The sequence below is a fragment of the Coregonus lavaretus genome (genome assembly GCF_964263955.1).
Source record: "Coregonus lavaretus genome assembly, chromosome: 25".
Classification (NCBI taxonomy): Eukaryota; Metazoa; Chordata; class Actinopteri; order Salmoniformes; family Salmonidae; genus Coregonus; species Coregonus lavaretus.
Genome location: NC_140012.1, coordinates 45687164 through 45714534, shown reverse-complemented (window position 1 = coordinate 45714534; position 27371 = coordinate 45687164). Strand labels below are relative to the sequence as shown.

Here is a 27371-nt window from a genome sequence, read left to right as displayed (position 1 = left end):
ATAACTGGATGTGATGCCTAGCTTAGAAAGAATGCATTAATGATTAAACATAATAGGTTTGTACTGTACTGATATGAATTGTTTAACATAACAAGCTGTGATTCATGTGAGGAATGTTAGGGAGTAGGGTGAGACAGACTTGTATTTCTCACAGACACATACACACTGCCTCTTTGTTAAACCGCGCTCAAGGACGTGTACTGCAAAAAGGTGCTGACTCTACAAGTTGTGATGATAACAACTTATGCCTGGCAACAGTGTGCAACAGTGAAGCGCCAAGGGGCTGGGACCAGCCTGTGCGCCAACGATAGGCTGAGTAAGTCTAAACCACGCTCAGTCTCTACTCTGATTGGCCAGCAGAGAGTGGGAACTATCTCTGTCAGAGTATTTGAAGAAGAACTTAGAACAATGGATCAGTTCTCCGAGTGCCCTGCGTGGTATTTCAGTATTTACCATTGAAGTGGTTTGCATTAATTAAAATACTAGTCTATTTTAGAAGACGTGTATTGACCTCTTTTGTTCCTAATACCAGATTTGAATTGACACAACTTAACACTAGCCAGAGAAACTGGCTGAGTTTAGTTAGCTAGCTAGCCAGAGAAACTGGCTGAGTTTAGTTAGCTAGCTAGCCAGAGAAACTGGCTGAGTTTAGTTAGCTAGCTAGCCAGATATACTGGCTGAGTTTAGTTAGCTAGCTAGCCAGAGATACTGGCTGAGTTTAGTTAGCTAGCTAGCCAGAGATACTGGCTGAGTTTAGTTAGCTAACTAGCCAGAGATACTGGCTGAGTTTAGTTAGCTAGCTAGCCAGAGATACTGGCTGAGTTTAGTTAGCTAGCTAGCCAGAGATACTGGCTGAGTTTAGTTAGCTAGCCACCTGATATTAGATGTGTTAAATCTGCGCTGACAGTTTGGCTCCAACCATTGTTGTGCCTGGCAGGTCACAGGTGGATAAACAAATTCACCTGTCATTCAGACTTCTTATTTAATTCACTAGCATGTGCCCGGTGCTTTTATGATCAATCAAGGTCCACCATTCCAATTCCTCACATGGATTACTCAAGGCACAAATGCCAGAATAAATTATCATAGCAACAGAGACCACAATTTCTCATAAAACAGGATAGAATGGTGTACATCATACACAATTTCCAAGGAAGGGACAATTCATCAGTAACCTTAAGTTAGGCACTAGGCAGGCACCATATTGCACACAATGCTTTTTAAGTACAGTGGATTTTCAAGAACGTTTTCTGTCTATGGAGATTCTAAATTGAGGCTCCTCCAGCTCATAGCAAAACTAGCGACTGTAATCTTCACTGGTTCTGTCAACGCAACAACCCAAGGGGCAGACTACCAAAGTGTCACGGTTTCGGCCGAGACTGCTCCTCCTCCTGGTTCGGGCAGGCAAGGGCGTTCGCCGTCCCCGGAGTACTAGCTGCCATCGTTGGATGTTTCATGTATGATTGCTTTTGTCTGTCCTGTTCACCTGTGTCTGGTTAACGTTGATTACATGTCCTATAAGTTCCCTGTGTTTGTATGGATTAGTTGTGTGTTGTTTTTCCTGTCGTGTTGTGTTCGTTTCGTGTTTTGTAATTTTGGTAATTACGCGTGGTTTGCGTAATTGCGCTTTGAGCCACCTTGTTTGTTTTGTGGCCGTACATCGTGTTTTGTACTTTGATTATTGTGGACTTTAGTAAACGTTTTGGACTAAGCCTCGGTGTCCTGCGCCTGACTTCACCCCCACCTACACTCACATTATGACAGAACAACACACCATTATGGAGTCAGCAGGAGCAGAGGCGGCACCCAGGTTGCTGGAGGAACAATTACGTTATCAAGACAGTTTATTCCAGCAACTTGAGGCCGCCCTTGACGAGGTGTCCACCAAGCTGTGTCGTTTGGCGACTAGGGAAGTGCTCACGCCATCACCCACTATCCCATCACCAACGACCAGTCCTCCTCTCTCTACACCGGAACCCAGTGGCATTCGGCTCTCGCTCCCGGGGGCATATGACGGTTCTGCAGCCGGGTGTCAGGGGTTCCTCCTGCAGATCGAACTATACCTGGCTACTATACACCCAGCGCCCTCGGGATACGAGAGCGTCTCCGCCCTCATCTCCTGTCTATCCGGCAAGGCGTTGGAATGGGCCAACGCTGAATGGAGGAGAATGGACGCAGCTACTATCACCTACGCTGAGTTCTCCCGCCGCTTCCGGGCAGTCTTCGATCACCCACCTGAGGGGAAGGTGGCGGGGGAGCGTCTGTTCTACCTCCGACAGGAGAAGAGGAGCGCACAGGAGTTCGCACTGGAGTTCCGGACGTTAGCTGCGGATTCGGGATGGAATGAGAGGGCCCTCATCGACCAGTACCGGTGTAGCCTGCGAGAGGACGTCCGTCGTGAGCTGGCCTGCAGGGACACCAATCTATGCTTCGACCAGCTGGTGGACATCTCCATCAGGCTTGACACCCTGCTGGCCACCCGCGGACGTCCCGAGTGGGGGTCGTCCATTCCATCCTCCAGCACCTCTGAGCCAATTCCTATGGAGCTCGGGGGTGCTGGCGCTAGAGAGAGGAGGAGGGAGAACCCGAGGAGGGCCAACCCCTGCACCAACTGTGGCCGTGGAGGACACACCGCGGCCAGGTGCTGGGGAAGGTTTTCTGAGAGAGGGGACAACAGGTCACGCACTGGGGAGTCATTTCAGGTGAGTAGACGCCCCACTTACCCAGAGCTCTCTGTTGGTCACATGAGCATTCCTGTGCGTTTTCCACAGGTGGCACCTCATTCCCAGCATAAGGCGCTAGTAGATTCAGGCGCAGCTGGGAATTTTATTGATAGGGCATTTTGTGCTAGGTTAGGAATTCCCCTTCGGCCGGTAGAAGTTCCATTCCCTGTCCATGCTTTAGACAGCCGGCCGTTGGGGTCAGGTCTGATCAGGGATGTCACAGCGCCGCTGACGATGACTACGCAGGGGGGTCATGAGGAAATCATTCAGTTTTATCTGATTGACTCTCCTGCGTATCCAGTGGTGTTGGGGCTTCCCTGGTTAAGCACCCACGATCCTACCATAGCGTGGCAACAGAGGGCTCTTACGGAGTGGTCTGCCCAGTGTGTAGGGAGATGTCTAGGTGTTTCCATAGGGGCGACCTCGGTAGAGAGTCCGAACCAAGTGCCCGCACTGCGCATTCCCCCCGAGTATGAGGATTTAGCATTAGCGTTTAGCAAAGCTAGGGCAGCACGGCTACCGCCTCATAGACAGGGGGACTGTGCGATAAATCTCCAGACCGGAGCAGCTCTTCCCAGGAGTCATGTGTATCCTCTGTCTCAAGAGGAGACTGCGGCTATGGAGACTTACATAGCCGAGTCCTTGGCACAGGGATACATACGGCCCTCTACTTCTCCGGTCTCCTCGAGTTTCTTCTTTGTGAAGAAAAAGGATGGGGGATTGCGCCCGTGTATTGATTACCGTAGTCTCAATCAGATCACTGTAAAATACAGTTATCCACTTCCACTGATTGCGACGATGACGGAGTCATTACGCGGAGCGCGTTTCTTCACAAAGTTGGATCTCAGGAGCGCGTACAATTTGGTGCGCATTAGGGAGGGGGATGAATGGAAAACAGCATTTAGCACCACCTCGGGTCATTACGAGTATCTTGTCATGCCGTATGGGTTAATGAATGCTCCTTCAGTCTTCCAATCCTTTGTTGATGAGATTTTCCGGGACATGCATGGGCAGGGTGTAGTGGTGTACATTGACGACATTCTAGTGTATTCTTCTACACGAGCCGAGCATGTAGCCCAGGTGCGCCGAGTATTGAGACGACTGTTGGAGCATGACTTATATGTCAAGGCAGAGAAATGCTTGTTTTTCCAAGAGTCCGTCTCTTTTTTGGGTTATCGGTTGTCCGCGTCTGGCGTGGAGATAGAGGTAGATCGGGTATCGGCTGTGCGTAATTGGCAAACTCCAACCACCGTAAAAGAGGTGCAGCGGTTCTTGGGTTTTGCTAATTACTACCGGAGGTTTATCCGGGGCTTTGGACAGGTTGCAGCTCCCATTACGTCTCTGCTAAAGGGGGGTCCGGTGCGCTTGCAGTGGTCAGCTGAGGCGGACAGGGCATTTGTTAAGCTTAAGAACCTTTTCGCTTCGGCCCCGGTGCTGGCGCATCCGGATCCCTCTTTGCCTTTCCAAGTAGAGGTGGACGCGTCCGAGACCGGTATTGGGGCAGTCCTATCACAACGGTCCGGCACGCCACCTAAGCTCCGCCCCTGTGCGTTCTACTCTAAGAAGCTCAGCTCGGCGGAGCGCAATTATGACGTTGGGGACAGGGAGTTGTTAGCTGTAGTCCAGGCCCTAAAGGTGTGGAGGCATTGGCTTGAGGGGGCTCAACACCCTTTTCTCATTCTGACTGATCACCGTAACCTGGAGTACATCCGGGCAGCTAGGAGATTGAACCCTCGTCAGGCTAGGTGGAACATGTTTCTGACCCGGTTTGTTTTTAAGATCACATACATCCCTGGGTCCCAGAACGGTAAGGCGGACGCACTGTCCCGGCAGTATGACACAGAGGAGAGGTCCATTGAGCCCACCTCCATACTTCCGGAGTCTTGTCTGGTGGCCCCGGTAGTATGGGAAGTCGATGCGGAAATCGAGCGGGCGCTGCGTACCGACCCTACTCCCCCCGAGTGTCCTGTGGGGCGGACGTACGTTCCGCTCGAGGTTCGTGATCGGCTTATTTCTTGGGCTCATACATCACCCTCCTCTGGACATCCTGGTATTGGTCGGACGGTGCACTGCCTTAGCGTGAAATACTGGTGGCCAACGTTAGCCAGGGATGTGAGGGTTTATGTCTCCTCCTGCTCGGTGTGTGCCCAGTGTAAGGCACCTAGACATTTGCCCAGGGGTAAGTTACATCCTCTGCCCGTTCCACAGCGACCATGGTCCCACCTCTCGGTGGATTTTGTGACCGATCTACCCCCTTCCCAGGGTAATACCACCATTTTGGTCGTTGTGGATCGGTTTTCTAAGGCCTGTCGTCTCCTCCCACTGCCGGGTCTCCCTACTGCCCTGCAGACCGCCGAGGCCCTCTTTACCCACGTGTTCCGGCACTATGGGGTCCCCGAGGATATTGTGTCCGACCGAGGTCCCCAGTTCACTTCCAGAGTCTGGAGGGCTTTTATGGAACGCCTGGGGGTCTCGGTTAGCCTTACCTCGGGGTACCACCCAGAGAGCAATGGGCAGGTTGAACGTGTGAACCAGGATGTGGGTAGGTTTTTGAGGTCCTATTGCCGGGACCGGCCGGAGGAGTGGTCGAGGTATATCCCCTGGGCAGAGATGGCTCGGAACTCTCTCCGCCACTTCTCCACCGGATTAACACCTTTCCAGTGTATTTTAGGGTATCAGCCGGTCCTGGCACCGTGGCACGAGAGCCAGACCGAGGCCCCTGCGGTGGACGAGTGGATTCGGCGCTCGGAGGAGACGTGGGACGCTGCTCATGTCCATCTGCAGCGTGCCATCCGTCAACACAAGGCGAGCGCCGATCGCCACCGCAGTGAGGGAACGGTGTATGCACCGGGAGATCGAGTCTGGCTCTCGACTCGAAACCTGCCCCTCCGCCTGCCCTGCCGGAAGCTGGGTCGGCGGTTTGTGGGTTCCTTCAAAGTCCTGAGAAGATTGAACGAGGTGTGTTACAGATTACAACTGCCTATTGAGTATAAAAATATTAACCCCTCGTTCCATGTGTCTCTTCTCAGGCCGGTGGTAGCTGGCCCACTCCAAGAAGAGGAGATAGGAGAGACCCCTCCGCCCCCTTTGGACATCGAGGGGGTCCCGGCGTACAGGGTCCGGACCATTTTGGACTCCAGGCGCCGGAGGAGTGGTCTCCAATATCTCGTGGAGTGGGAGGGGTACGGTCCGGAGGAACGGTGCTGGGTGCCCAGGAGGGACATCCTTGATCCATCCCTCCTGACTGAGTTCCACCATGGGCATCCCACGCGCCCGGGTCCGCGTCCTCCTGGCCGTCCCCGAGGCCGGGGTCGGCGCACGGCTGGAGCCGCGCGTCAAGGGGGGGGTACTGTCACGGTTTCGGCCGAGACTGCTCCTCCTCCTGGTTCGGGCAGGCAAGGGCGTTCGCCGTCCCCGGAGTACTAGCTGCCATCGTTGGATGTTTCATGTATGATTGCTTTTGTCTGTCCTGTTCACCTGTGTCTGGTTAACGTTGATTACATGTCCTATAAGTTCCCTGTGTTTGTATGGATTAGTTGTGTGTTGTTTTTCCTGTCGTGTTGTGTTCGTTTCGTGTTTTGTAATTTTGGTAATTACGCGTGGTTTGCGTAATTGCGCTTTGAGCCACCTTGTTTGTTTTGTGGCCGTACATCGTGTTTTGTACTTTGATTATTGTGGACTTTAGTAAACGTTTTGGACTAAGCCTCGGTGTCCTGCGCCTGACTTCACCCCCACCTACACTCACATTATGACAGAACAACACACCATTATGGAGTCAGCAGGAGCAGAGGCGGCACCCAGGTTGCTGGAGGAACAATTACGTTATCAAGACAGTTTATTCCAGCAACTTGAGGCCGCCCTTGACGAGGTGTCCACCAAGCTGTGTCGTTTGGCGACTAGGGAAGTGCTCACGCCATCACCCACTATCCCATCACCAACGACCAGTCCTCCTCTCTCTACACCGGGACCCAGTGGCATTCGGCTCTCGCTCCCGGGGGCATATGACGGTTCTGCAGCCGGGTGTCAGGGGTTCCTCCTGCAGATCGAACTATACCTGGCTACTATACACCCAGCGCCCTCGGGATACGAGAGCGTCTCCGCCCTCATCTCCTGTCTATCCGGCAAGGCGTTGGAATGGGCCAACGCTGAATGGAGGAGAATGGACGCAGCTACTATCACCTACGCTGAGTTCTCCCGCCGCTTCCGGGCAGTCTTCGATCACCCACCTGAGGGGAAGGCGGCGGGGGAGCGTCTGTTCTACCTCCGACAGGAGAAGAGGAGCGCACAGGAGTTCGCACTGGAGTTCCGGACGTTAGCTGCGGATTCGGGATGGAATGAGAGGGCCCTCATCGACCAGTACCGGTGTAGCCTGCGAGAGGACGTCCGTCGTGAGCTGGCCTGCAGGGACACCAATCTATGCTTCGACCAGCTGGTGGACATCTCCATCAGGCTTGACACCCTGCTGGCCACCCGCGGACGTCCCGAGTGGGGGTCGTCCATTCCATCCTCCAGCACCTCTGAGCCAATTCCTATGGAGCTCGGGGGTGCTGGCGCTAGAGAGAGGAGGAGGGAGAACCCGAGGAGGGCCAACCCCTGCACCAACTGTGGCCGTGGAGGACACACCGCGGCCAGGTGCTGGGGAAGGTTTTCTGAGAGAGGGGACAACAGGTCACGCACTGGGGAGTCATTTCAGGTGAGTAGACGCCCCACTTACCCAGAGCTCTCTGTTGGTCACATGAGCATTCCTGTGCGTTTTCCACAGGTGGCACCTCATTCCCAGCATAAGGCGCTAGTAGATTCAGGCGCAGCTGGGAATTTTATTGATAGGGCATTTTGTGCTAGGTTAGGAATTCCCCTTCGGCCGGTAGAAGTTCCATTCCCTGTCCATGCTTTAGACAGCCGGCCGTTGGGGTCAGGTCTGATCAGGGATGTCACAGCGCCGCTGACGATGACTACGCAGGGGGGTCATGAGGAAATCATTCAGTTTTATCTGATTGACTCTCCTGCGTATCCAGTGGTGTTGGGGCTTCCCTGGTTAAGCACCCACGATCCTACCATAGCGTGGCAACAGAGGGCTCTTACGGAGTGGTCTGCCCAGTGTGTAGGGAGATGTCTAGGTGTTTCCATAGGGGCGACCTCGGTAGAGAGTCCGAACCAAGTGCCCGCACTGCGCATTCCCCCCGAGTATGAGGATTTAGCATTAGCGTTTAGCAAAGCTAGGGCAGCACGGCTACCGCCTCATAGACAGGGGGACTGTGCGATAAATCTCCAGACCGGAGCAGCTCTTCCCAGGAGTCATGTGTATCCTCTGTCTCAAGAGGAGACTGCGGCTATGGAGACTTACATAGCCGAGTCCTTGGCACAGGGATACATACGGCCCTCTACTTCTCCGGTCTCCTCGAGTTTCTTCTTTGTGAAGAAAAAGGATGGGGGATTGCGCCCGTGTATTGATTACCGTAGTCTCAATCAGATCACTGTAAAATACAGTTATCCACTTCCACTGATTGCGACGATGACGGAGTCATTACGCGGAGCGCGTTTCTTCACAAAGTTGGATCTCAGGAGCGCGTACAATTTGGTGCGCATTAGGGAGGGGGATGAATGGAAAACAGCATTTAGCACCACCTCGGGTCATTACGAGTATCTTGTCATGCCGTATGGGTTAATGAATGCTCCTTCAGTCTTCCAATCCTTTGTTGATGAGATTTTCCGGGACATGCATGGGCAGGGTGTAGTGGTGTACATTGACGACATTCTAGTGTATTCTTCTACACGAGCCGAGCATGTAGCCCAGGTGCGCCGAGTATTGAGACGACTGTTGGAGCATGACTTATATGTCAAGGCAGAGAAATGCTTGTTTTTCCAAGAGTCCGTCTCTTTTTTGGGTTATCGGTTGTCCGCGTCTGGCGTGGAGATAGAGGTAGATCGGGTATCGGCTGTGCGTAATTGGCAAACTCCAACCACCGTAAAAGAGGTGCAGCGGTTCTTGGGTTTTGCTAATTACTACCGGAGGTTTATCCGGGGCTTTGGACAGGTTGCAGCTCCCATTACGTCTCTGCTAAAGGGGGGTCCGGTGCGCTTGCAGTGGTCAGCTGAGGCGGACAGGGCATTTGTTAAGCTTAAGAACCTTTTCGCTTTTTGCTTTTCGCTTTTTGCCTTTCCAAGTAGAGGTGGACGCGTCCGAGACCGGTATTGGGGCAGTCCTATCACAACGGTCCGGCACGCCACCTAAGCTCCGCCCCTGTGCGTTCTACTCTAAGAAGCTCAGCTCGGCGGAGCGCAATTATGACGTTGGGGACAGGGAGTTGTTAGCTGTAGTCCAGGCCCTAAAGGTGTGGAGGCATTGGCTTGAGGGGGCTCAACACCCTTTTCTCATTCTGACTGATCACCGTAACCTGGAGTACATCCGGGCAGCTAGGAGATTGAACCCTCGTCAGGCTAGGTGGAACATGTTTCTGACCCGGTTTGTTTTTAAGATCACATACATCCCTGGGTCCCAGAACGGTAAGGCGGACGCACTGTCCCGGCAGTATGACACAGAGGAGAGGTCCATTGAGCCCACCTCCATACTTCCGGAGTCTTGTCTGGTGGCCCCGGTAGTATGGGAAGTCGATGCGGAAATCGAGCGGGCGCTGCGTACCGACCCTACTCCCCCCGAGTGTCCTGTGGGGCGGACGTACGTTCCGCTCGAGGTTCGTGATCGGCTTATTTCTTGGGCTCATACATCACCCTCCTCTGGACATCCTGGTATTGGTCGGACGGTGCACTGCCTTAGCGTGAAATACTGGTGGCCAACGTTAGCCAGGGATGTGAGGGTTTATGTCTCCTCCTGCTCGGTGTGTGCCCAGTGTAAGGCACCTAGACATTTGCCCAGGGGTAAGTTACATCCTCTGCCCGTTCCACAGCGACCATGGTCCCACCTCTCGGTGGATTTTGTGACCGATCTACCCCCTTCCCAGGGTAATACCACCATTTTGGTCGTTGTGGATCGGTTTTCTAAGGCCTGTCGTCTCCTCCCACTGCCGGGTCTCCCTACTGCCCTGCAGACCGCCGAGGCCCTCTTTACCCACGTGTTCCGGCACTATGGGGTCCCCGAGGATATTGTGTCCGACCGAGGTCCCCAGTTCACTTCCAGAGTCTGGAGGGCTTTTATGGAACGCCTGGGGGTCTCGGTTAGCCTTACCTCGGGGTACCACCCAGAGAGCAATGGGCAGGTTGAATGTGTGAACCAGGATGTGGGTAGGTTTTTGAGGTCCTATTGCCGGGACCGGCCGGAGGAGTGGTCGAGGTATATCCCCTGTGCAGAGATGGCTCGGAACTCTCTCCGCCACTTCTCCACCGGATTAACACCTTTCCAGTGTATTTTAGGGTATCAGCCGGTCCTGGCACCGTGGCACGAGAGCCAGACCGAGGCCCCTGCGGTGGACGAGTGGATTCGGCGCTCGGAGGAGACGTGGGACGCTGCTCATGTCCATCTGCAGCGTGCCATCCGTCAACACAAGGCGAGCGCCGATCGCCACCGCAGTGAGGGGCCGGTGTATGCACCGGGAGATCGAGTCTGGCTCTCGACTCGAAACCTGCCCCTCCGCCTGCCCTGCCGGAAGCTGGGTCGGCGGTTTGTGGGGCCCTTCAAAGTCCTGAGAAGATTGAACGAGGTGTGTTACAGATTACAACTGCCTATTGAGTATAAAAATATTAACCCCTCGTTCCATGTGTCTCTTCTCAGGCCGGTGGTAGCTGGCCCACTCCAAGAAGAGGAGATAGGAGAGACCCCTCCGCCCCCTTTGGACATCGAGGGGGTCCCGGCGTACAGGGTCCGGACCATTTTGGACTCCAGGCGCCGGAGGAGTGGTCTCCAATATCTCGTGGAGTGGGAGGGGTACGGTCCGGAGGAACGATGCTGGGTTCCCAGGAGGGACATCCTTGATCCATCCCTCCTGACTGAGTTCCACCATGGGCATCCCACGCGCCCGGGTCCGCGTCCTCCTGGCCGTCCCCGAGGCCGGGGTCGGCGCACGGCTGGAGCCGCGCGTCAAGGGGGGGGTACTGTCACGGTTTCGGCCGAGACTGCTCCTCCTCCTGGTTCGGGCAGGCAAGGGCGTTCGCCGTCCCCGGAGTACTAGCTGCCATCGTTGGATGTTTCATGTATGATTGCTTTTGTCTGTCCTGTTCACCTGTGTCTGGTTAACGTTGATTACATGTCCTATAAGTTCCCTGTGTTTGTATGGATTAGTTGTGTGTTGTTTTTCCTGTCGTGTTGTGTTCGTTTCGTGTTTTGTAATTTTGGTAATTACGCGTGGTTTGCGTAATTGCGCTTTGAGCCACCTTGTTTGTTTTGTGGCCGTACATCGTGTTTTGTACTTTGATTATTGTGGACTTTAGTAAACGTTTTGGACTAAGCCTCGGTGTCCTGCGCCTGACTTCACCCCCACCTACACTCACATTATGACAGAACAACACACCATTATGGAGTCAGCAGGAGCAGAGGCGGCACCCAGGTTGCTGGAGGAACAATTACGTTATCAAGACAGTTTATTCCAGCAACTTGAGGCCGCCCTTGACGAGGTGTCCACCAAGCTGTGTCGTTTGGCGACTAGGGAAGTGCTCACGCCATCACCCACTATCCCATCACCAACGACCAGTCCTCCTCTCTCTACACCGGGACCCAGTGGCATTCGGCTCTCGCTCCCGGGGGCATATGACGGTTCTGCAGCCGGGTGTCAGGGGTTCCTCCTGCAGATCGAACTATACCTGGCTACTATACACCCAGCGCCCTCGGGATACGAGAGCGTCTCCGCCCTCATCTCCTGTCTATCCGGCAAGGCGTTGGAATGGGCCAACGCTGAATGGAGGAGAATGGACGCAGCTACTATCACCTACGCTGAGTTCTCCCGCCGCTTCCGGGCAGTCTTCGATCACCCACCTGAGGGGAAGGCGGCGGGGGAGCGTCTGTTCTACCTCCGACAGGAGAAGAGGAGCGCACAGGAGTTCGCACTGGAGTTCCGGACGTTAGCTGCGGATTCGGGATGGAATGAGAGGGCCCTCATCGACCAGTACCGGTGTAGCCTGCGAGAGGACGTCCGTCGTGAGCTGGCCTGCAGGGACACCAATCTATGCTTCGACCAGCTGGTGGACATCTCCATCAGGCTTGACACCCTGCTGGCCACCCGCGGACGTCCCGAGTGGGGGTCGTCCATTCCATCCTCCAGCACCTCTGAGCCAATTCCTATGGAGCTCGGGGGTGCTGGCGCTAGAGAGAGGAGGAGGGAGAACCCGAGGAGGGCCAACCCCTGCACCAACTGTGGCCGTGGAGGACACACCGCGGCCAGGTGCTGGGGAAGGTTTTCTGAGAGAGGGGACAACAGGTCACGCACTGGGGAGTCATTTCAGGTGAGTAGACGCCCCACTTACCCAGAGCTCTCTGTTGGTCACATGAGCATTCCTGTGCGTTTTCCACAGGTGGCACCTCATTCCCAGCATAAGGCGCTAGTAGATTCAGGCGCAGCTGGGAATTTTATTGATAGGGCATTTTGTGCTAGGTTAGGAATTCCCCTTCGGCCGGTAGAAGTTCCATTCCCTGTCCATGCTTTAGACAGCCGGCCGTTGGGGTCAGGTCTGATCAGGGATGTCACAGCGCCGCTGACGATGACTACGCAGGGGGGTCATGAGGAAATCATTCAGTTTTATCTGATTGACTCTCCTGCGTATCCAGTGGTGTTGGGGCTTCCCTGGTTAAGCACCCACGATCCTACCATAGCGTGGCAACAGAGGGCTCTTACGGAGTGGTCTGCCCAGTGTGTAGGGAGATGTCTAGGTGTTTCCATAGGGGCGACCTCGGTAGAGAGTCCGAACCAAGTGCCCGCACTGCGCATTCCCCCCGAGTATGAGGATTTAGCATTAGCGTTTAGCAAAGCTAGGGCAGCACGGCTACCGCCTCATAGACAGGGGGACTGTGCGATAAATCTCCAGACCGGAGCAGCTCTTCCCAGGAGTCATGTGTATCCTCTGTCTCAAGAGGAGACTGCGGCTATGGAGACTTACATAGCCGAGTCCTTGGCACAGGGATACATACGGCCCTCTACTTCTCCGGTCTCCTCGAGTTTCTTCTTTGTGAAGAAAAAGGATGGGGGATTGCGCCCGTGTATTGATTACCGTAGTCTCAATCAGATCACTGTAAAATACAGTTATCCACTTCCACTGATTGCGACGATGACGGAGTCATTACGCGGAGCGCGTTTCTTCACAAAGTTGGATCTCAGGAGCGCGTACAATTTGGTGCGCATTAGGGAGGGGGATGAATGGAAAACAGCATTTAGCACCACCTCGGGTCATTACGAGTATCTTGTCATGCCGTATGGGTTAATGAATGCTCCTTCAGTCTTCCAATCCTTTGTTGATGAGATTTTCCGGGACATGCATGGGCAGGGTGTAGTGGTGTACATTGACGACATTCTAGTGTATTCTTCTACACGAGCCGAGCATGTAGCCCAGGTGCGCCGAGTATTGAGACGACTGTTGGAGCATGACTTATATGTCAAGGCAGAGAAATGCTTGTTTTTCCAAGAGTCCGTCTCTTTTTTGGGTTATCGGTTGTCCGCGTCTGGCGTGGAGATAGAGGTAGATCGGGTATCGGCTGTGCGTAATTGGCAAACTCCAACCACCGTAAAAGAGGTGCAGCGGTTCTTGGGTTTTGCTAATTACTACCGGAGGTTTATCCGGGGCTTTGGACAGGTTGCAGCTCCCATTACGTCTCTGCTAAAGGGGGGTCCGGTGCGCTTGCAGTGGTCAGCTGAGGCGGACAGGGCATTTGTTAAGCTTAAGAACCTTTTCGCTTTTTGCTTTTCGCTTTTTGCCTTTCCAAGTAGAGGTGGACGCGTCCGAGACCGGTATTGGGGCAGTCCTATCACAACGGTCCGGCACGCCACCTAAGCTCCGCCCCTGTGCGTTCTACTCTAAGAAGCTCAGCTCGGCGGAGCGCAATTATGACGTTGGGGACAGGGAGTTGTTAGCTGTAGTCCAGGCCCTAAAGGTGTGGAGGCATTGGCTTGAGGGGGCTCAACACCCTTTTCTCATTCTGACTGATCACCGTAACCTGGAGTACATCCGGGCAGCTAGGAGATTGAACCCTCGTCAGGCTAGGTGGAACATGTTTCTGACCCGGTTTGTTTTTAAGATCACATACATCCCTGGGTCCCAGAACGGTAAGGCGGACGCACTGTCCCGGCAGTATGACACAGAGGAGAGGTCCATTGAGCCCACCTCCATACTTCCGGAGTCTTGTCTGGTGGCCCCGGTAGTATGGGAAGTCGATGCGGAAATCGAGCGGGCGCTGCGTACCGACCCTACTCCCCCCGAGTGTCCTGTGGGGCGGACGTACGTTCCGCTCGAGGTTCGTGATCGGCTTATTTCTTGGGCTCATACATCACCCTCCTCTGGACATCCTGGTATTGGTCGGACGGTGCACTGCCTTAGCGTGAAATACTGGTGGCCAACGTTAGCCAGGGATGTGAGGGTTTATGTCTCCTCCTGCTCGGTGTGTGCCCAGTGTAAGGCACCTAGACATTTGCCCAGGGGTAAGTTACATCCTCTGCCCGTTCCACAGCGACCATGGTCCCACCTCTCGGTGGATTTTGTGACCGATCTACCCCCTTCCCAGGGTAATACCACCATTTTGGTCGTTGTGGATCGGTTTTCTAAGGCCTGTCGTCTCCTCCCACTGCCGGGTCTCCCTACTGCCCTGCAGACCGCCGAGGCCCTCTTTACCCACGTGTTCCGGCACTATGGGGTCCCCGAGGATATTGTGTCCGACCGAGGTCCCCAGTTCACTTCCAGAGTCTGGAGGGCTTTTATGGAACGCCTGGGGGTCTCGGTTAGCCTTACCTCGGGGTACCACCCAGAGAGCAATGGGCAGGTTGAATGTGTGAACCAGGATGTGGGTAGGTTTTTGAGGTCCTATTGCCGGGACCGGCCGGAGGAGTGGTCGAGGTATATCCCCTGGGCAGAGATGGCTCGGAACTCTCTCCGCCACTTCTCCACCGGATTAACACCTTTCCAGTGTATTTTAGGGTATCAGCCGGTCCTGGCACCGTGGCACGAGAGCCAGACCGAGGCCCCTGCGGTGGACGAGTGGATTCGGCGCTCGGAGGAGACGTGGGACGCTGCTCATGTCCATCTGCAGCGTGCCATCCGTCAACACAAGGCGAGCGCCGATCGCCACCGCAGTGAGGGGCCGGTGTATGCACCGGGAGATCGAGTCTGGCTCTCGACTCGAAACCTGCCCCTCCGCCTGCCCTGCCGGAAGCTGGGTCGGCGGTTTGTGGGGCCCTTCAAAGTCCTGAGAAGATTGAACGAGGTGTGTTACAGATTACAACTGCCTATTGAGTATAAAAATATTAACCCCTCGTTCCATGTGTCTCTTCTCAGGCCGGTGGTAGCTGGCCCACTCCAAGAAGAGGAGATAGGAGAGACCCCTCCGCCCCCTTTGGACATCGAGGGGGTCCCGGCGTACAGGGTCCGGACCATTTTGGACTCCAGGCGCCGGAGGAGTGGTCTCCAATATCTCGTGGAGTGGGAGGGGTACGGTCCGGAGGAACGGTGCTGGGTGCCCAGGAGGGACATCCTTGATCCATCCCTCCTGACTGAGTTCCACCATGGGCATCCCACGCGCCCGGGTCCGCGTCCTCCTGGCCGTCCCCGAGGCCGGGGTCGGCGCACGGCTGGAGCCGCGCGTCAAGGGGGGGGTACTGTCACGGTTTCGGCCGAGACTGCTCCTCCTCCTGGTTCGGGCAGGCAAGGGCGTTCGCCGTCCCCGGAGTACTAGCTGCCATCGTTGGATGTTTCATGTATGATTGCTTTTGTCTGTCCTGTTCACCTGTGTCTGGTTAACGTTGATTACATGTCCTATAAGTTCCCTGTGTTTGTATGGATTAGTTGTGTGTTGTTTTTCCTGTCGTGTTGTGTTCGTTTCGTGTTTTGTAATTTTGGTAATTACGCGTGGTTTGCGTAATTGCGCTTTGAGCCACCTTGTTTGTTTTGTGGCCGTACATCGTGTTTTGTACTTTGATTATTGTGGACTTTAGTAAACGTTTTGGACTAAGCCTCGGTGTCCTGCCCCTGACTTCACCCCCACCTACACTCACATTATGACACAAAGGCTATTTATGTTATACGTTAACAATTTACCTACAGGTGGTCAATTTACACAACGAGCTCTTCTACTTTAGGGTCTGGACCTTACTGGTAGTTTCACATACTGTAAGTCAAATGTAATATGAACACAGTGTGCAGGGTTGCGCTAAAATGCACTTTTAACGTTAGTCGGTTGTCAGGATCTTGTTCTCAGAGCGCCAACACTTCAAATAGAAGGCAGAGAATCACGATGCCTTCATTGCAGTAGAAATACCATGGATGGCTAGCTATAATAATAAAATACTGTTCATTCTAATTTGATGTGAAACAATGACAAACTGATTAATTATTATGGCGTCAGTTGAGAATCTAACTGTAGATGGCACAACAATCAACAATGCAACCAATATTCTTCAATGCGCATACAAATAAGAATGATTGTGCTGCTTATAACGTCAGCTCCAACTGAAATGCCAACCGCACAAGTCACTAAACATCCATGAAACTATATAAAAAAATATTAACTTATTTGCGAGTCTTTCTTTTGTTGTCTAGTCAGTCATAAGAAACAAGTGTGGTTTTGTCCAGGCAGTAAATACATCGCTCCACCCTCCTTGTCAGCCAGTATCCGTGAACTTCCCCATTTCAGCCCCTTTTCTTAGCTAGACAATTTACTAACATTAGGTCAACAAGCTTTTTCCAGATCATCCAAAAAACATTCAGAAGATCATCATTGTTCAGTATGAACTTACGAATTGACGTAAAGTAAACTGTACCATCAAATATTGTCATATAGTTCTCCAAACCACACCATGATTGCAATACACTGAGCAAAGTAGGCTGTGAAGCTCCGATGATTTGGTGGAAAAATGATCTGCTAACCCGCTACTACCGTGTCGTCACTAGTTAGTTACCACAGCCACAAAGTAAAAAATGGCTATTAAACAATGACCTTTTTGGTCTTCATTTAAGGAGAAGGTGGCTGTTGTAACAAGTGAAGCCTATAAACCCCATGGCTCCTTCACAGAGCACACACAGGAGTAGGTGGCTGTTGTAACAAGGGAAGCCTATAAACCCCATGGCTCCTTCACAGAGCACACACAGGAGTAGGTGGCTGTTGTAACAAGGGAAGCCTATAAACCCCATGGCTCCTTCACAGAGCACACACAGGAGTAGGTGGCTGTTGTAACCTATAAACCCCATGGCTCCTTCACAGAGCACACACAGGAGTAGGTGGCTGTTGTAACCTATAAACCCCATGGCTCCTTCACAGAGCACACACAGGAGTAGGTGGCTGTTGTAACCTATAAACCCCATGGCTCCTTCACAGAGCACACACAGGAGTAGGTGGCTGTTGTAACCTATAAACCCCACGGCTCCTCACAGAGCACACACAGGAGTAGGTGGCTGTTGAAACCTATAAACCCCACGGCTCCTTCACAGAGCACACACAGGAGTAGGTGGCTGTTGTAACAAGGGAAGCCTATAAACCCCACGGCTCCTTCACAGAGCACACACAGGAGTAGGTGGCTGTTGAAACCTATAAACCCCACGGCTCCTTCACAGAGCACACACAGGAGTAGGTGGCTGTTGTAACAAGGGAAGCCTATAAACCCCACGGCTCCTTCACAGAGCACACACAGGAGTAGGTGGGGCACTCGACAACCTATTTTCGAGTCCGCCTCGGTGGGAATTGTGGGAGCTGTCGTTTTTTGCATCGTTCCTTTTCTTGTCACTCTCCTTGCCTATGCAGGTGTAAATAACTCCTGTATGACTACATATCCCACCTACCCAATGCCGTCATTAAAATATATTGGAAAAATTGAATAAAAAAACCAGCCAATCATACAAGCTAAAGGGCGGCAACCTCAATGTGGTGTCCAATGAGCGAACATATTGATGGCGGTGGGTGGTTTGGTGAATCCGTCAGTCCTTTTCAGAAGGGGAGAGAACATCATAGAGAAAGCGGAATACGGTGGAAGACTTGGTCGAATTCACATCCCAACATCAAACAGAACAGGGGTCAGCGGACAAACGCAAAACCTGGACAATTGTAGGATTAAATGATTTTTATGGATCCATCTGAATATTTCCTTCGTCGAAAGAAAACATTCTCAAATTGACTTCATAGGTAAGGGATTGTGCTTTTGCATGCCTTAGGACGATGAAACGTTTAACGACTGAATACATTGAATTTCGATGCCTGAAAGAAGGAAAAACACGTATTGAACTGTGATCAAAATGAAGCTAGAGTAATTAATGAAACATCAATCATGAACATGGTATCGTAACTCTTAAATGCACAAGTTAACATAACATTTCCTCCGGTGAATCAGTTTATTTTATGAATAGTGTAACAGTTAAGGTAACCTATTTGCTCGTTTCAACATCTCTTACTTTATTTCGTGCTGAACAATGCAGCTTGCTAACGTTATTCACTGTAACCTGCCATGTAACCGGACTTGTTTCATAATCGTACTGAGAGGATCACTTTCTACCGGGCTAGAAACCGACTGTTGTGGTGGGATTTAAAACACGAACACTTTCGGGTGGTGTGGCTGCTTGGTAGGCATCAAATAGGTAACATATTGGGAGAAAATGCTGGCTTGGAGTCGGAGCTAGTCCTTACGTAAGACTACGGCTTCATGGTGATGGAAGGATTTTCGATTCATAAATTGTTCCTCGCCTTTGCGTCGACTAACCAATACGTCTCTGGAGTTTCACAACAAGTCTGTTGCCAATCTGAGCTAGGCTACATTTATTTTTTAGCTCAGAAACAATGACTGTTGAATCAGAAGTCGCTAGTTGTAGTGGCTGCTTGACACATTGTTATTGAGATGTTCCACCTCGGCGACGTGATTCCGTCGTTTTTGTTGCCTGATAATTCCGGGTAGACCCTTCCCCTGCCTGCGTTGTCAAAAATGACAAAAAGAAGTGAGCAGAACAGAAACGACAGACTAACCCATCCAAGCTGCAGTGTTCAGCAAGTTGCAGGACGAGGGAGATATTGGACATGCTATTCATTTGTGCATTGACATGTCGAGACAGCTTGCTGGTGGGGGCAATGACTGGACCAGCAGTGTTGTCTGGGGTGAATGAATCTATCCAGCCTCCTAAACAATGATTTATTCCTTGGCGAGGATTATTTGTTTACAATTCAGTGTTTGAAACTACTTTATTGGGCTTGACCTTGTTGTCAATTAGTTTCTTTGTCAGAGAGGCACAAGCGGATGTACTCGACCGTCACGACAGATCCCTGCTCGCACAGACTTGAGTGAATAAATCTGTTTTCAATCGTCCCGCAGCACTGTTACTTTCTATAACTTTACCGTGCTTTGCTCTCATGGAAGTAGAATGATTCGTGTCAGTTCTTGGTCAGGGTTTGGACCTTTGTTTTATCGCACTATTTGTCTACGGAGACTCGGTGGAGAGAGACACTTACTGGAATAATGACGTCTAGTAAACAAGCAGTTTGTTCCCGATGTCCAAGAACAATGTCACATCGAAGAGAGATGATTCGGAGAAGCACAGGTGAATTCCGACTTTTATATATATATTTCCGAATGTGATTATTTGTGCACGTTTTGGGTCGCCTGTTGAAAGTGTTTGTGCTGTGTGGCAGACGGGGCTGGCGGCTACAGAAATGGCGTCATATCGCTGTAGTTATTCCAGGATAGACAGCAGACTAGAGGAGACGTTGCTGCTGACCTGTTCTCCCAACGTTACTGTACTTATCCCTCACTGCATGATTTCCAGTTCCTTCTCCGACCGTTTGTAACTTTTCCTCAACGGTCGGGACTGTTGGGTGTTGTTGTCATCCATAAGGGGAGAGGTTAGTGTGGTGTCATGCTGTCGGCTGCCTGCCGCCATAGAAAACACGCAGACTCGACAAGGGCATTACATAAACGTCTATAACGTCTTCTAATGGGAACGACCATCTTACTACGGTTCACAATAAGACTTCAAAGTAACTGTGCCAACATTGTCCCATTGAAGACCTAAAACGCCCTATTCCCTGATATCACGACCCTCCTGTGACTAGTCCAGAGACGCCCTATTCCCTGATATCGCGACTCTCCTGTGACTAGTCCAGAGACGCCCTATTCCCTGATATCGCGACCCTCCTGTGACTAGTCCAGAGACGCCCTATTCCCTGATATCGCGACTCTCCTGTGACTAGTCCAGAGACGCCCTATTCCCTGATATCGCGACCCTCCTGTGACTAGTCCAGAGACGCCCTATTCCCTGATATCGCGACTCTCCTGTGACTAGTCCAGAGCTCTGTATGATGACTTGATGTGGAGGTGGATTGTGTGACTGTTAGGGTTGTAATGATTATGGCATTTCGGGTAACGAATCATTGTCATGCAAATAGTCACGTTATTGTCATAATTGTCATTTTTGTTAATGTTTTGACCTTGTAGTGTATAAAACATATATTTAAAAAAATTAGCCACGACATACCTAATGAATACAACACAGCTTTGGTGACAACCCTGTCTAAAAAATGAATGGATTTGACCGCCGGGAACTTTTGGAAATGATGCTTCTCCTCCCGACCATGTCGTTCTGGTAAAATGATTACCAACTTGACCCACTTCAGCTGAAAATATAAAGATAAGCTAAACTGCTATTGGGTAAACTATAGTTGAAACCCCTCTTCTCCTAAAATGAATATATTAAGACCGTTATGACGATATTTTTCAAAACTTCATAATTGTTATGTACACCCAGTGGCGGTTCTAGACACATTTTACTAGGGGGGCCAAGGAGGGGCCAGTGTTTAATCAGGGGGGCACACATAAAAAAACTGGCAACACATGATATTCAAAGATTATAAACTTTATTTTACTTTAAAATCATATGACATTTATTATAACACGTATTTTGTACAAGAGTGCAGATGCAAGAGAGATAGTGCCATAAAAATGAAAAAATAAAAAAATAAAAATAAAATAAAAAGTACAGGGTACAAATACAGGGTTCATATTCAATGTGAACAAAACTCCAGGATACAACAAAGGGTACAACAATGTGCCATTTCCTATTTATGGAAGCCCCACTACTGTGGACAGTTGATTCCACATTTTGTTTTAAGAAAGAAAACTTTCTGAGTGATTTATAAACAAAACACACTACCCTGTATCCATTTAGGTAAAATAAACCAAATCAGAAAAGAAATTCAATTCAAAGAGGCTTTACTAGCATGACCATATTGACATACAGTATTGCTAAAGCACATAAACAGGGAAACGTGTTACACATTAACATCCAGTAGTCCAATAGGATGCAGACAATAAACATTAAGTTAACATTCGTTTAAAAGCAACAATCATGTCAACACAATGTAGCAATATGAACAACACTGATGGATATCAGCAACAACATGAAAACAAGAATATTACAGGTGTCTGTGTGTGTGTGTGTGTGTGTCTGTGTCTTTGTGTACTTCACTGTCAGTTGATGAGCAGGTGTACAAAAAAAGGCTTTACAACATATATGGGCAAGTCCATTTAGGACAGCACATTTCCACCATAGTTCACATTAGGAAAAAATGACAGCATGAATGCTCACTAAACAAACATATACTACATATACCTTTTTATACACGTTTTTTTTCAGTAATTTTTTAAGAGTGAAAGGGAAGTAAGCAATCGCTCATCATAGGATCATACATATTTCAGTTACAATATTAGTTACAATATTAGTGTTAGTTAGATCATCATGTCAAAGCTGGACCTGCAAAGTCTGAACGACACAAGTGTGCAATGATTGGAGTGATTTTGTTTCTTTTTTTTCTTGCTTTGCTTGTTTTCAAAAGGAAAAATCATAGTTGGTAAAAAATAAAATAAACTTTCGTTGAAAGGTATCACACTGTATAATTTACAAATATCTAAAGAGGTTTAGTGGATGCCATAAAACATCTGTGGAGCTTGAAGATTTGTAGTAGATAGATGTTTGGCAGAGATAATTCAAAAGAATAAAATCATAAACTCTATCTAACTTTTTTGTTTGCTGGGGCAAAAAATGACTTTATGTCCCTTCCTCGTTTCATGATAACTATTAGAAGAAGAAAAAACGTAGGGGCATGCATTACATTTTGTTACCTAACCATCCCTCCCTACTTAACACTGGCAGATAACCTGTTGATTACTTTACTAAAAATGTATTTGTTATCGCGATGCAACAGCCAAGACGGATGAAGTTACGTGGTTAACATCACAACATTGTGTAGAGCTAGCAAGGATAGCCTACTAACATTTGGATATTTGCTTCTGCTTCGATGAGTTTGCTTAGATATGATTACATTTCTAAACAAATCGAGACCAGACATTTAAAAACTTGATTTGATTTATGTGTGAGGAACAAAAGGAACATGTAGGCTATGTGCAAGAACAACAAGTCACTTATGATATTAAATCGTTTTGCTTACCTTCGACCTTCGGGTGCGCCACTCTAATTTACCCGTGTAGAACGTTGCCGTGTAGAGCGTTGCATTAGTTCCGCTTTTGGCGCTCGCGTGTAAAATAGTTATAAATTCATAATTTTTTATTTGGTCAGCACGGGGGGGCCACAGGGGTGGCCAGGGACATTTCCAGGGAGGCACGGGCCTCCCCCGGCCTCCGTGTAAAACCGCCACTGTGTACACCCTAATGTTGATGTAAGAAGCATTTTGTATACTAGCCTGAGTGCCAGTCTGCTTGTGCCATCATGTAAACAATATTTGGCATGACAATAAGTGAAGGACTTGGCATGATGGCACGTAGACTGGCACTCAGGCTAGGGTACACAATAGTGCCGAGCGATTAGTGCTTTTTGAGGTCGGTTCGGTTTCTGTTCGATTATTATAAAATAATAAATCACTGTTTTCGATTTTGGCTTTGATGATTGTTTTAGACATTACATGCACTATGCATTATGTGGGTTGGATGCTGTAAAAACACAGAATAAAACCATAAGTCCCATGATGGCAGTGACTTCCCGTGACTAATGTATCACTTAACCATCAGTTATTCACTTTACTTTAATCAAATATTACAGTTGAGTATATTACATTTGTTTTATTTAATGTCTATTTTATTCCAAGTCATCATCTCATCTCTATATACAGTGGGGGGAAAAAGTATTTAGTCAGCCACCAATTGTGCAAGTTCTCCCACTTAAAAAGATGAGAGAGGCCTGTAATTTTCATCATAGGTACACGTCAACTATGACAGACAAAATGAGAAAAAAAATCCACATTGTGGGATTTCTAATGAATTTATTTGCAAATTATGGTGGAAAATAAGTATTTGGTCAATAACAAAAGTTTCTCAATACTTTGTTATATACCCTTTGTTGGCAATGACACAGGTCAAACGTTTTCTGTAAGTCTTCACAAGGTTTTCACACACTGTTGCTGGTATTTTGGCCCATTCCTCCATGCAGATCTCCTCTAGAGCAGTGATGTTTTGGGGCTGTCGTTGGGCAACACGGACTTTCAACTCCCTCCAAAGATTTTCTATGGGGTTGAGATCTGGAGACTGGCTAGGCCACTCCAGGACCTTGAAATGCTTCTTACGAAGCCACTCCTTCGTTGCCCGGGTGGTGTGTTTGGGATCATTGTCATGCTGAAAGACCCAGCCACGTTTCATCTTCAATGCCCTTGCTGATGGAAGGAGGGTTTCACTCAAAATCTCACGATACATGGCCCCATTCATTCTTTCCTTTACACGGATCAGTCGTCCTGGTCCCTTTGCAGAAAAACAGCCCCAAAGCATGATGTTTCCACCCCCATGCTTCACAGTAGGTATGGTGTTCTTTGGATGCAACTCAGCATTCTTTGTCCTCCAAACACGACGAGTTGAGTTTTTACCAAAAAGTTCTATTTTGGTTTCATCTGACCATATGACATTCTCCCAATCCTCTTCTGGATCATCCAAATGCACTCTAGCAAACTTCAGACGGGCCTGGACATGTACTGGCTTAAGCAGGGGGACACGTCTGGCACTGCAGGATTTGAGTCCCTGGCGGCGTAGTGTGTTACTGATGGTAGGCTTTGTTACTTTGGTCCCAGCTCTCTGCAGGTCATTCACTAGGTCCCCCCGTGTGGTTCTGGGATTTTTGCTCACCGTTCTTGTGATCATTTTGACCCCACGGGGTGAGATCTTGCGTGGAGCCCCAGATCGAGGGAGATTATCAGTGGTCTTGTATGTCTTCCATTTCCTAATAATTGCTCCCACAGTTGATTTCTTCAAACCAAGCTGCTTACCTATTGCAGATTCAGTCTTCCTAGCCTGGTGCAGGTCTACAATTTTGTTTCTGGTGTCCTTTGACAGCTCTTTGGTCTTGGCCATAGTGGAGTTTGGAGTGTGACTGTTTGAGGTTGTGGACAGGTGTCTTTTATACTGATAACAAGTTCAAACAGGTGCCATTAATACAGGTAACGAGTGGAGGACAGAGGAGCCTCTTAAAGAAGAAGTTACAGGTCTGTGAGAGCCAGAAATCTTGCTTGTTTGTAGGTGACCAAATACTTATTTTCCACCATAATTTGCAAATAAATTCATTAAAAATCCTACAATGTGATTTTCTGGATTTTTTCCCCTCATTTTGTCTGTCATAGTTGACGTGTACCTATGATGAAAATTACAGGCCTCTCATCTTTTTAAGTGGGAGAACTTGCACAATTGGTGGCTGACTAAATACTTTTTTCCCCCACTGTAGCTGCTGCCTATGCTGTCTGACTAAATCACTATTTTAGTAATTCAAAGTAAATAAGGCATACTTTTGACTGCTGAATGCCAACTATCAATCACTTGGATCATGTATTTTCAGGTAGCGATGCCTCGCGAAGCAACTGCTCTCTATCCCTCTCTCTGTCTGCCCCACACAGTGCTGTAGACTGGATAAGTAGGCACACAATGGATTATGGTCATTGTATCTAATTACCACGTTTTATGCGCTAAACTATGTAGAATATTGGCCTGTTGGAAACTACAACTCCCTACTACATCACCCAGTTCAGGCTTGAGCTGATTCATCTCTAGAGAAACTGCATTGAGCTCACAGATTTTTTAAAAATTATGTGGTCCTCTGTAGCTCAATTGGTAGAGCATGGCGCTTGTAACACCAGGGTAGTGGGTTCGATCCCCGGGACCACCCATACGTAAAAATGTATGCACACATGACTAAGTCGCTTTGGATAAAAGCGTCTGCTAAATGGCATATTATTATTATTATTATTATTATTATTAAATAATTGAACCGACGTCGGTCAATTAGTTGTTTAAAAAATGAAAAATAACCGACATGTCTGTTAATCGCTCAGCACTAGTACAGAGTCATGGAAGTCAGGCCAAATGGTGCCATGAACTGACCTCCGATTAGGCCTGACCTCCGATTAGGCCTGACCTCCGATTAGGCCTGACCTCCGATTAGGCCTGACCTCCGATTAGGCCTGACCTCCGATTAGGCCTGACCTCCGATTAGGCCTGACCTCCGATTAGGCCTGACCTCCGATTAGGCCTGACCTCCGATTAGGCCTGACCTCCGATTAGGCCTGACCTCCGATTAGGCCTGACCTCCGATTAGGCCTGACCTCCGATTAGGCCTGACCTCCGATTAGGCCCTGACTGACATTGTTTCACAACTTCATTTCCAGCCACAGAATCGTTACGCTGGTCACTCAAGAGGAGCCTAGAGGACTGGGATCGAGATGAAGGTAATGCATTCCCGTACTTTACACATGATTTAAATGTTACTTCTACTCCTATTTACTTTTGAGATGTGCCATTTCCTCCCAGATGTTCATGTCTAAAGGGACCTTTTGTGTCTGTCTGTATTAGTCCAAGGGCCACCCATCAAACTGTATTAGTCCAAGGGCCACCCATCACACTGTATTAGTCCAAGGGCCACCCATCACACTGTATTAGTCCAAGGGCCATCCGTCTGTATTAGTCCAAGGGCCATCCGTCTGTATTAGTCCAAGGGCCATCCGTCTGTATTAGTCCAAGGGCCATCCGTCTGTATTAGTCCAAGGGCCACCCGTCTGTATTAGTCCAAGGGCCACCCATCTGTATTAGTCCAAGGGCCATCCGTCTGTATTAGTCCAAGGGCCACCCGTCTGTATTAGTCCAAGGGCCACCCATCTGTATTAGTCCAAGGGCCACCCATCCATCACACGGAACTAAACTGCCAAATTTAACGCCATTATATAGATAATGTTATGAACATGAACACTGTCTGATTCAACTTTTTAAAAGTTGCACGTTCATTTTTAATCTTTGATCAAAGTTACGATGTTTAGCATCAATCCCCGCAAATCTTGGGTGATTTCCCCTAGCAACGTTCGGACTAGGGCAACAAGGTCTCCTTTTTATACTTTATTTTTGTGGACACTTTCTCCTCACGTCCGCTCCTGGCTGCATGTTCTGCCATAGAATTTATAATTAATAGAACGGGTGTCCCCATTCAAGTCAATTATGAAATAATTGTTGGACTGGTGGCCATTGCAAGTGTACCCATAGGAGCAAAGCAGGAAGTGTTCCATCAATATGTGCTGTGATTTGTTGATTCAACTGACATTACAAAAAAATACACTCCATTGCATGAGCCACATCAGTTAACATCATTTGAATGAACATTACCATGGAAATTGTTGCATCACAACACCAGGCAGCCGTTACCAGTGTCCCTACGAGTTCACCAGTCAAACACCAGGCAGCCGTTACCAGTGTCCCTACGAGTTCACCAGTCAAACACCAGGCAGCCGTTACCAGTGTCCCTACGAGTTCACCAGTCAAACACCAGGCAGCCGTTACCAGTGTCCCTACGAGTTCACCAGTCAAACACCAGGCAGCCGTTACCAGTGTCCCTACGAGTTCACCAGTCAAACACCAGGCAGCCGTTACCAGTGTCCCTACGAGTTCACCAGTCAAACACCAGGCAGCCGTTACCAGTGTCCCTACGAGTTCACCAGTCAAACACCAGGCAGCCGTTACCAGTGTCCCTACGAGTTCACCAGTCAAACACCAGGCAGCCGTTACCAGTGTCCCTACGAGTTCACCAGTCAAACACCAGGCAGCCGTTACCAGTGTCCCTACGAGTTCACCAGTCAAACACCAGGCAGCCGTTACCAGTGTCCCTACGAGTTCACCAGTCAAACACCAGGCAGCCGTTACCAGTGTCCCTACGAGTTCACCAGTCAAACACCAGGCAGCCGTTACCAGTGTCCCTACGAGTTCACCAGTCAAACACCAGGCAGCCGTTACCAGTGTCCCTACGAGTTCACCAGTCTAATTGTCAGGGTTAGAGGTTCCGAGCCTGTTCTATTCATTCTATTTCTATGGTTTCAGCAAGACGCAGGTAGCTTAGCAACAGTTTCATCACATTAGGAGTCATGCTGTCTGACTCAACCACAAGAATGACCGACCGTCCCGTCTTAAGTCAGTTCGTTGCATTATTATTATTATTATTATTATTATTATTTATTTTAATTACAACCGTAATTCGGGCTTGAGCTGATTCATAACCATGACATTT

At 49.6% G+C, this 27371-nt stretch overlaps 1 protein-coding gene across 1 annotated transcript in view; it reads left to right on the top strand.

The window, feature by feature from the left end:
* Nucleotides 1–17834: 17834 nt before the first annotated feature.
* The window catches only part of LOC311100941 (AT-rich interactive domain-containing protein 4B-like), a 241961-nt gene continuing 232424 nt past the window's right edge, over nt 17835–27371 (top strand). Inside the window, exons 1-2 of the mRNA XM_084141917.1 lie at nt 17835–17982; nt 25492–25551. Coding sequence (XP_083998043.1) covers nt 25546–25551 — 6 coding nt within the window. The 5' untranslated portion in view covers nt 17835–17982; nt 25492–25545. The remainder of the gene's footprint in view (nt 17983–25491; nt 25552–27371) is intronic.